The sequence below is a fragment of the Ornithodoros turicata genome, chromosome 4 (assembly GCF_037126465.1).
Source record: "Ornithodoros turicata isolate Travis chromosome 4, ASM3712646v1, whole genome shotgun sequence".
Taxonomy (NCBI): domain Eukaryota; kingdom Metazoa; phylum Arthropoda; class Arachnida; order Ixodida; family Argasidae; genus Ornithodoros; species Ornithodoros turicata.
The window spans coordinates 70,362,565-70,373,795 of NC_088204.1; the positions used below are offsets into that span (position 1 = coordinate 70,362,565).

Consider the following 11,231-nt stretch of genomic DNA (forward strand, 5'->3'; position numbering starts at 1 on the left):
TCGTTTATCGGTGACTGTGTTTACGAGCACTGCCTATCTAGACACGTGCGCCTGCACACCACGGAAGTTTCCCTACGCCTTGCTTCCGATGACGTCATTCTAGCACAGACTGCAGTAGCACTCTGGTTGTGCTTCAATGGCAGACGACGAAAGCAGCGCTTCGTCCACCTTCCCGGCCTCGCAGTGCCTATTATCCTGGGCAGGGACTTCATCATCCGGCAGAAGTTGGCGCTGGACCTGCCCAATGGAGGGTACGTTTACCACGGATCGGCAGGATTTTTTCCCTTCGCCGTGGCACAGGAAAACAGTTCAGCTCAGCAAGCTTGTGCGACGTTCGTTGAACAGTCTCCGTTCCCGACCGTCTTGGGGTCATTCCATGGTCCTGAGGAGGAACGCCGTCAGCTTGAACAATAACTGCGGCAGTTTGACGGTGTCTTCACGGAGAAACCCGGTAAGTCGTCTGTGTTACAGCATAGCATAGACACGGGTAACGCTAGGCCCTGGCGCTTTAATCCGAGACCACTGAGTTTGCATAAGCGTGCTTTGTTAGACGCTGCGCTTGATGAAATGCTCCAAACAGGTGCAGTTCAAAGGTCCCGGACCCCTGGGCATTTTCTGTTGTCCTGGCTCCGAAACGTGATTGTACGGCTAGGTTATGCGTCGACTACCGTCGACTTAACGCAGTAACTATAAGGGACTCTTACCCCTTTCCGTCCATCGAGTCTATTATGTATTCCCCAGGTAACGCTACAGTGTTTTCAACGCTCGATTGTAGTAGAGGGTTTTCGCAAATCCAAGTTGCCCCGGAGGATGTCCGGAAAACAGCCTTTACCTGTCATGGGGGTTTGTTTGAGTTTGTACGGATGCCTTTCAGTCTAACTCTCCTGCCAGTTTCCAACGGTGAATGGATACCGTATTGGGAGATACAAAGTATAACTTCGCGATGGCGTACATGGATGATGTCGTAGTGTTTTCCCGAAACTTCCAGGAACACTTGGAACAACTGTCAATCGTCCTTGCAAGGACGAAGCCCCCCCCCCCCCCCCCAAATCTGTTTTAACGATGTATAGCGTTCGTTCAAGATAGTCACTTTTTGTGCTTCGCTTCGCCACTGAGTTTCATGGGCAAGCAGGAGAGGCTTCTTGGGAATCACCCAACGTCACGATCGCTAACGGCTAAACCTCTTCGGTACGCTCTCGTCGACAACACCTACATAATAACGATTTTTAGTAGATCGGAAGGTGTTCGCCATAAAACGTTCTGGAAACACATAAATTGGCAAAGTGTCCTCTTCCGTGCGACACTCAAAAAACGTAACTTCACCACATAGCACGGTGACGGCCAACCGTTGCACAGAATGATACCTTTATACTCCTGATGTGTGGAAAGCGCAGGGCGTACGCCTTTTTTTGGAACTGCATAAGTGTTCCACAAAGGCGCACGCTTCCCGTTTTTAACCAATCGGGGGCAGGAATGAACTGGACTGCGCCCCGGCCTGACACTCTTAAGAATGAACTTCACCTCATGGCACGCTCCCAGCCAACTATCATCCCGAGTGACGTCGTTCTGTCCTCTGATTTGTTGAAAACGGGAGGTGTACGCTTTTTTTGTGACATTTATGCAGAAATGTTAATTGTCAAAAAAAGGTGTACGCCCCACGCTTTCCACAAATCTAGAGTCACTCTGTACAATGGTTGGCCTTCAGCGTGCTATGCGGTAAAGCGTTGTTTTAAGCGTGCATATTTCGGTTGCTGCAAGGTTACTGCTGTATACTGCAAGGCTGCGATCGAAGAACGGTGGAAGCTTCACTGAGACGGAAGCCATGCAGTGTTGTGCGTAGCGGCGCTACTGTAATCGCTGCTTTTTTCAGTAGCGGAGGTGTAATTCCGCTACATTTGTTATTTGTAGCGAGAAAGTAATTTCCGCTACAATTTTGAGTAGCGGAACCGCCTCCGCTACCGCTGCTTTTTAGGGAGAAAATAAAATAAATTAGACGCTAGACCCTAGCGTCTAAAGGTGATTTTACTGCATCTTCCGTATCGTATTCAACTGCGAAACAGGTCACGATGCATGGTATTTACTTTAGGTTCGACCGATTCATGTCAGACTAGAGCCTTCAAATCGCTGCTGCCTGAATTCCGAGGTTCAAGCTCTCAAGGCTCACGGATGAAAACCAACGAAAGGAAGTAACCAGTTTGACCGTAAACGAAATGTTAAAGTGTTCGGTCGCCTCAAGTGAGTGCGCCGGGGAATCCACGAGCGAGCTCCATGTAGATGATTTCTTTTCTTTTGGGGAGTCAACTTCTATAGCAATTCCATCTGATCATGAGCTTACTCAGTACCTCTTTGTGCCAGATAACTTTAGTTTGACATCGCTAAAGCAGGGTTATCCAAGAGTGCACGGGGCGTTCCTCAAGCTAAATACCGCCGTCCCGTCGAGTGTGTCTGCCGAACGACCTTTCAGGGTTTGCGCCACCAAGAAACGTGTTAGGCTCAGTGACGGGCACTTTGAGCGGAAACTGCTCTTGAGGGTGAATGCAAGTGTGTAATGAGTTTTTCAGAAAGCACTGATCGCAAGAAATAAAGTATCAGCAAGAGCACATATCATTGAATGTATCGAATCACATATTCATAGGCCTTCGGCGAGAAAGTAGCGGAAGGGTAATTGCGCTACATTTTTTTTTCGTAGCGGTATCGCGCTACATTCGTAAATTTGTAGCGCCGCTAGTATCGCGCTACTTTTAAATAGGGTAGCAGGTAGCGGTGTTTCGCTACCTAAAATTGAGTAGCTGGCACAACACTGCAGCCATGGCATGAGATGGAGGTGCCGGGCGCTCGTCGAGGTCCCCCAGAGGCATTTGCCTTTCGCGACGACCGGATGAATGTGTTCGAAATCGTTTGGGTAATCCAATGTTGGGACATAAAGGTCAAGGATGGTGGCAAGTGCTTAGCTGATCTTTTGGTGAATAAGGTTATAGGATTGCTAGCACGCATGGAAAAGGTCAAAGTTACGTTCGCGATTTGCTGCGAATGTATAGGGCATACGCGCTCTCCACTTACAATTAAAACATGTGCTACGCGCTCTACACTTACAATTAAGATATGTGCAAAATGTCAAATAATCGTACGGCCCCTGTTCTCAACATGTCGGATGGAATTCTAATTGGCAGTAAACTCTGATCGTGATAGGAGGAGAACAGCTGATTTAATATGTTTTTTTTTTTTTTGAGCTATGAGGAGGACGTCTGTTATATATTTTCACTGTATTGTCTTCTGTTATCTGGAAACCTGAAGGAGCTGCTGCAGCTTGCAGAACATAGTTCAACTTAAAGGATCACAGTTCAAAGTTCAACTTATCATGTGCTATGCTTCCATTACTCGCCTATTCAAAAAGTATGCTTATGAGACTTGCATTGTGCAATCGAAAGCGAATTGGCGAATTCCACTCGCCCTTGTTGTGCAGGAAAGCTTAAACTGATTTCAGTTTACATGTTACATTGGTTGTTGTGTTTTTTCTTTCTATTCTGAACACACACCTGTATACTAGACTGTTCTGCACGAAAACGACCAGTGGAGTTTGCAATGAATTCACTCATAGCAACAACTATTATAGTCTTAACTACAGCCTATCAACCAGCTTCTTTCAGTGACTGGTTGTCTCGCTGCTTTTTACGGAACATAATCGGAACCCCTTACCCCTTCGAGTCCGAGTGGAGACAAAGTGCAATTAACATATCTTTCTGATCTAGCATTTCCAATGCTCGGATCAACCTTATGAAAATGATTTTCTAGTTTCTATACATGACCTATAGAGAATCTATCTGTCGTGTCTAGTGTCAATCTTGTGCATAGGAAATAGATAGAAGCTGTATAGGGTTTTTAACTGGTAAACTCTATACAGTTTCTATACAGGATTCAGACTCGAGAATGTATACATTTTCTATGCAGTCTCTATAGAGCCAATATTAGCTGCCCCGAAAGATCTTATTTACGGACATGTGTTACTTGTTTTTTTGCTGTACATTTGAAGAACAACTAATACGTGTGATATGTGCATGTATGAACATGGATACAAATGCTCACAGCAATATTGTGACTTATCACCTCAGGCAACGTGAACATTTACCGTTTAGTACTTTTAAAGTTGCACTTGAACTGCTGCTTCTACACTGTCAGAGGAAAAGGTATAAAAAGCGTATGTATAAAAAAGGTAAACCAGGGCGGAAGTACAATTTTTGTACCTATTTCAACTGTCTATACCACCGTTTAAACCAAGTGTAACTCACTGATCGCAGTACCTAATCGTGTAGCACGAGGCTGGCCCCATGCATGCGCAACGTGCAGCACCACATTAATTTGTTGTGGAGATTGTGCTGGGTTAGTTCGAGTAATTTGAGTAATAAACACAGTCCTTAATGCAGTAATATATTAACCAGTTGGAGGAAATATTTTTAGTGACTGTTATTCGCTACCGAAATAACAATCTATGCATGCTCTCCTCACCCGTGTGGCTGCATCTCAAGCTAAGACGGCTCCACATGTGGCCTAGCCAGCTCTCCACAACTCCCCATAGAGCCCATAGTATAGCTAAATTCACACAACACTGGGCACACGACCAATGAGAGTGCAGCGATTGCTTCCTCAATCCTCCAATCAGAAGTCTTTCCGTCCGGCTCGCAGCCCGACCGGTTCTGGCCTGTACCGGCTACCCCTCACCCCTAAGTCTACTAGCTTTCATGCACGTCGTAAAGTTATTCCGTGATTCCCAAACAACTGTGAAAAGTGTCGTAATGAACAAATTTATTTATACTGACACAATCGGCAGGTTGACACATATACATGCACTGAGCGTACCATTGACTTTTAGCGTACCACTGAGAGTCCATTGCGTAGCGCTTCTTAGCACACTGGAACAAAGTTCAAACTTGCAAAATACGCATATCGACACAGCTTATTCCCAGCAACGAACAACTGTCACATACTTGCGCACAATCGCTTGATCATCATGTCCTTGCCTGCTACACGTCAAACATAAAATGCTGCTTCATGAATCGTATTTTCTTGTCACCGCTATGCAGATCTGACGGCGCTCGAACATGTTCATCGAGCCAGAATTCACGACAACACTTCAGTTTGAAATCCGATTGGCTCTTCGTAGACCGATGCTTGTGGCGAGAAACAGTACAACACGATCAAAGGCACCATAATACACGGAAAAAACGGCGATCGGCGAACGCACTTGCCTCCCAACGAAAGACACCGCCAACGCGGCGCCCACCGTTCAGATTTCAAATTAAACCGCCGAAGGAGAACGCAGCACGCAGGCGAGGAAGCGCGAAGTGCCGTTTTCAAATTGTGGCAACCAATCCGGACACGCTTGTGGCGTTCGACCAATAGAGAGGCACGGATTGCTTCGTGCGCAGTAACACGCATTTTGATGCAGATTTTGCCAGAGCTGTGGGGGGCTGGCCTAGCCATTTCGTTACGTGTTCTACCAGTATGTGTTCCTCTGCAAACACGTCACAGGCTTGTGGGTGTGCAAGTGTTTCCCTCTTGCTTCTGTTTGTTTTACGTATTTCTTCGGTTTGGAGTGGGATGGCACGCAGTGGGTGGGATGTGGCGGTAAAATAAATGGAAAGTTCCTGCCTTTTGAAATACAAAAGAAGGTTATCGAGCTACTGCCATCGGCAAACGATGCATAGTCAACCAGTTGTCGAAGCTCTGTCGAAAATGAAACGAGATTCTATTCATATTGTATACGACTTGTAATATGCTCTCCAATTCCTACCTAATATTGTTTCTATAAAATATCGCTCCCGGCTTCTATTCAAATTTGCTATCCAGTTTGTATCTGTTTCTATCACCAATTATTGAAAGGAACCACAATGAAGCCAGATAAATGCTGTACACACTCCCTATTCAGGATTAATGCTCTCATTCTATGTTCTTGTTTACAAACTCTATAGAATCTGGAAAACTTTTTTTCATAAGGGTCACAAATACACCAACCAACTCTAACAAGTGGAGGGAGCGTGAGCTCCTGCAATGAAACGCAGCTGGATCATTACAGGCCAAATCACCCAAAGGTCGTGCTCGACTGCCCTCAGCTTTGTTTCTAAAAATTATCATGGACTCCTTATTGCAAATAAAGATATTTTTCCCAGATTTACTGGACAATGTTGAAGCGTTGTCGATTTAGGCGCGGTCAAAGCTCGTCAGAATCGCTAAAACCATGCTACGAAAAAAGTTACCTACTGAGAAGGGCTTTGTGTCTAGGTAGACGTTAGTGGCATAGAATGAAAGAGCGTATCCCTAGAATTCTGCCAATATCAAGTTCTGCTCTCGTGTTTCACTTTCGGCCAGCGAAACAGGGCTGCTTGTTGGCGCTATTTCTTACACCTTTGCGCCTTGCTAAGGGCACTTTTCGCGCAAGTTGGAAGGAACAAATAAATTCAGCGTGTTCTGGACCTTCCATACTTTAAAATCACATGTTTTGAAGGCCGACCACACAATACTTTTTGCCTAATTTAATCCCATATGCCGTACTTTTTGGTAAAGTTTACCGTTTTCAACGTCATTTTTGAAAACAAAGCGTTCGGCCGAGGTCAATACAAATAGATGAAGATGACAGATCAATATCTATACTCAAGCATATAAAAACCTTGAGAAAGTACTTTTTGATCAAGGCGAGAAAATAATTTTATATCCCACCCACTCTACACATAGTTACGCTGAACGGCGCACGGCTGGGTCGCGAGGCCTGGTTCGGCGAATAACGTTTTTCCGTGTGCTGAAGTTTTCCTATCCATTATGGAGGGCCAGAACAGACATTATATACAGCTAAGTCACATCTATGCCACTATAGCGCGCTCGCCTGAGACGTTCATGTGGTGCTTGCTAATCCATCCACATCGAACAGCTCGCAGCTGCTGATGGCCCAAGCAGGCTGGAATGATAAAAACAGTTTATTTGCAGTTCAGGCAATCTGCATATTTTATTTTCGCGATTGTAACAGTTTGAAGTAAGAGCAAAAAGATACGATACACGCATAAATGAATGCACAACGGTTTCATTACTATTTCATATTTTCTTTTCAAACGTTAAAAAGCAAAGGCGACCATTGGTAGGGTATCTCATTAAAAGTGACCACTGCAATTTCCTCTGTACGGCGAAAAGATAGGTATGGAACGCTGCTCCGACTGAAGTTTTCGTGCGTGCCACCCACTTTCATAACGCAGTCCTACATTTTGCACGCGCGCATTTGCTGACGTTCCTACTTCGGCCATTGTTCAACACAACGACTTCAGCAAGAAAGTTGGAGCAATAACAACCTTTTTGGTTACCCGGCATGCATCACATGTGAGAAAGACGATCATAAAGTAATCAGCTGAGCCGCGGATGAGCCCTCCCAAGCCGATTTCAGGGCCATGTGTTAAACAATAATAATAATAATTTTTATTAGTGCCCAAGAACGGCCGCTAAGGCCATGGTGTTGGCGCACACAATACACATAACTCACAGTCGATACAATACAGACATAAACGCACAAATAATTATGTACAGACATATATATAATACATATACAGCGGGATACTAACAGAGGTACATTACTAACATAACAGGCATACGTACTTACATATTTACAGAGAAGTATACCACGCAGTACACGCAATTAAAAATCAGCAACAAAACTATAATACATAGATTACGCGCAGCACGTAAGTTATAAGATGGAATGAGACGATATACTGTACAAAACAAAGGAAAGAATATGACGGTTGAAAAGTCACTGATGAAGGAAAGAAATAACGTAGCGCTTTTAGGGGATGCCCTGGAGGCGTGGAAAATATCACATGGGGGGGGGGGGGGAAGCGAGTTCAGAAGAATCTGGCATCGTGTAATTGGATCGCTGGGGCAGAAGCGTTTAACGTAGAAGACTGGTGGATTACGAAAAGCCGCGCGAGGAATACAAAAGTTTAGGAGGCTCAGCAGGAGTGGCGAATCAACACGGTCATGGACACATTTGTACAGAAATAGGGCGTCGGCGATAGAGCGACGTGTGGCCAGTGGGTGAAGGTGAAAGTATTGCAATAGTGTGTCATAGTCATACAATAACTTTTTTCGTAAAAAGCCATTGTGTATGATATGGAGCGCTCGTTTTTGTACAGCCACGAGACGCTTTGTATCAGTACCTGAAAGTGCGTTCCAAGCAACAGAGGCATATTCAAGCCTGGGAAGAACATATGACTTGTAAAGTTTAACGAAGACAGCAGGAGTCTGAAACTCCTTGCATGTATATGACAGGAGGCCCAGCGTGCGAAGAGCGGAAGAACGAACCGCTGTGACATGTTCATGGAATAGCAGCTTGGCATCAAAAATAACTCCTAAATCTCGGATACTGTCAACACGACATATTTCGATGTCGGAGAAGTATCGAAACAGAGATATTTGTATTGCGTGTGAACGAGACAACCCTCGTCTTTGCGCTGTTAATTTTGAGACCGTTAGCACTGCACCATGACAGTATATTGGATACATCTGCCTGTAGCTGTAAGCAGTCGGAAACCGAAGAGATCACTTTTATTAATTTGAAATCATCCGCATACTGAAGTAGAGTAGAATGTTTGAGGCAGGATGGCATGTCATTCACAAAGATATTACAAAGCAGGGGACCTAGGTTGGATCCCTGAGGGGCCCCAGATGTGGGAACATATGCATCTGTGTACGTGCCCGAGACAAAAAATGAACAGGAACGGTTGCGTGGATGTACGAGCGCGTTTTTGGACGCTACAATGCAGCAAAAGCCATCTGCTCACAACGTGACCTGCGTTGCGATTAATCATAAGAAACGCGCATTTGAAGGGATAGTATGATTTGCTCATAATGTTCCTTGTGAGTATGAAAGCATCGCTGTCGTTCCGTATGACTACCACTTTAAAACGCCGCGAATGAAAGCCTCTGAGAAACGCCTACTAACAATACTTGCCAATGCACTGATAACAATAAAAACTACACAGTTTACAAACAAAAGGGCTGGCAAAGGCCGCAGGACGCGGCTTGTGAAAACTAGGCACGCGACCTGTTCGCGCGCCTCAAAGGGAGCCGTCTTGTGCAGCCCTCGCGTAACCATGTGGGACATAAAAAATAATTTCTGGCCCTTATCAAAAAGTACCTTCTCAATTTTTAATACGTTTTAATATATATATTTATCTGTAATCTGCATCTATTTGGATTGTTCTCGGCCGACCGCTGCATTTTCAAAAACAACGTCGAGAACGGCCAACCTTACCAAAAGTACGGCATTTGGGATTAAATGGGGCAAAAAGTATTGTGTGGTCGGCCTTCAAAACATGTGATTTTGAAGTATGGAAGGTCCAGTACACGCTGAATTGATTTTCCCCTTCCAGCTTGTGCAAGAAGTGCCATCAGCAAGGCGCAAAGTTGTAAGAAATATCGCCAAAAAGCAGCCCTGTTTCGCTGGCCGAAAATCAAATACGAGAGAAGAACTTGATATTGGCAGAATGTTACGGCCACGCTCTTTCATTCTGTGCCACTAAAGTCCACCTAGACGGAAAACCCTTCTCAGTAAATAACTTTTTTCGTAGCATGGTTTTCGCGATTCTGACGTACTTTGACCCCACCTAAATCAACGACGGTTCAACATTGTCCAGTAAAACTCAGGAAAATATATTTATTTGCAACAAGGAGTCCATGATAATTTTTGGAAACAAAACTGAGGGTGGTCGAGCACGACGTTTGGGTGATTTTGCCTGGTATGACCCAGCTGGTTAAGCAGAGGTAAGTGGCTTCCATATAGGCCATTAATATTGTGAAGTACGTGCGCCGCCTCTAGAACAGCGTTTTCTTTTTTTTTTTTTTTTTTTTTTTTGCATATCAGCTGAATGCGCTTCAGGTGCGCAATGTGTGCTCCCGTTGCCGACAACTGTCACCCTAATAACTACCTCCGTTTCTGCCCATTTGTTCGACTAATACCACTGACACACGGGCGCGTTTGGAACTCCTTTACAGAAAGGGACACATAACAGAAAGGTGTTGCGTCACGTGACACACGGCAAAGAAGACCTCGTTGTGCGAAACGGTCCCTTTGGGAAGCTGAGATCGGAGATATGTCCTCTTCATCTTTGCAGGCGTCTGGCGTAGCTCCAACCAAGGGCAATGCGATGACAATACTCTCGAACGATGGCTAGACGGTGCTATCAGTTTTCAAGTCCTTGAAGTCTGCGTGCAGATATTGCAGTTGAGGCACTTATTTCGAATTCATTGGTCGTATTGTTATGTTTACTGTTGCTGTGTCGTATCTGTAGGCTGATTATAACGGAAATATCTAGCGCGATATCTTTGGGTATATTTTTTCAAACGAAACACCGGATAGAATTCGCTCTTGCCGTGTGTCATTGACACGAACTCCTTTCGCAAAGGTGTCCAAAGTACCTATAAAAGACTCGTAATGGAAAGGAGTTCAAACGTGCCTGCGCGTCAAGGGTATAAACGACTGTGAAAATTCAAAGTACAACAGTGCAAGGATACCAATACCCACTTTACCTTTTGTCTGGAGTCCTGGTTACTTCCATCGCATAAAATTACACAGAATACAAGGGTTTGCAAGAACAATGCTCCGAGCATGCTCCCATAGAACATGATGGTGGTTTGGTTGTTGAAGGCGCAAGAGCTACTCAGGCTATACAGCACTGAACATGAACACGAACAATCTTCCTATGAGCGTGTGTATCTTTAGGCTCCTTGTGATACCAGATGTGTACAATACAATACAATAGAGTTATCAGGGTTGAGCATTCGCTCCTAACAGATGTTTGCCATGTTAAAGCATTGTTATTAGACATTTGAGAAACCTGTCCACTGGCGACCGCCGACATTTCGCTTCCCAACCAACGCAGATGCAATAAGTCTCTTTCGTGAAGTAATACGCCCTTATGAAAAAAGTTTTCTAGATTGTATAGAGTTTGTAAACAAGAACATAGAATGAGAGCATTAATCCTGAATAGAGAGTGTATACAGCATTGATCTGGCTTCAATGTGGTTCCTTTCAATAATTGGTGATAGAAACAGATACAAACTGGATAGCAAATTTGAATAGAAGCTGGAAACGATATTTTATAGAAACTAGAAACAATATTAGGTAGCAATTGGAGAGCATATTACAAGTCGTATACAATATGAATAGAATCTCGTTTCATTTTCGATACAGCTTC

The 11,231-nt window shown here is 44.5% G+C and overlaps 1 protein-coding gene across 1 annotated transcript in view; it reads right to left on the bottom strand.

Moving 5' to 3' along the window:
* LOC135391806 (uncharacterized) overlaps window positions 1-10,755 on the bottom strand; it is a 28,992-nt gene extending 18,237 nt beyond the window's left edge. Inside the window, exon 1 of the mRNA XM_064622275.1 lies at window positions 10,564-10,755. Coding sequence (XP_064478345.1) covers window positions 10,564-10,659 — 96 coding nt within the window. The 5' untranslated portion in view covers window positions 10,660-10,755. The remainder of the gene's footprint in view (window positions 1-10,563) is intronic.
* Window positions 10,756-11,231: the final 476 nt, after the last annotated feature.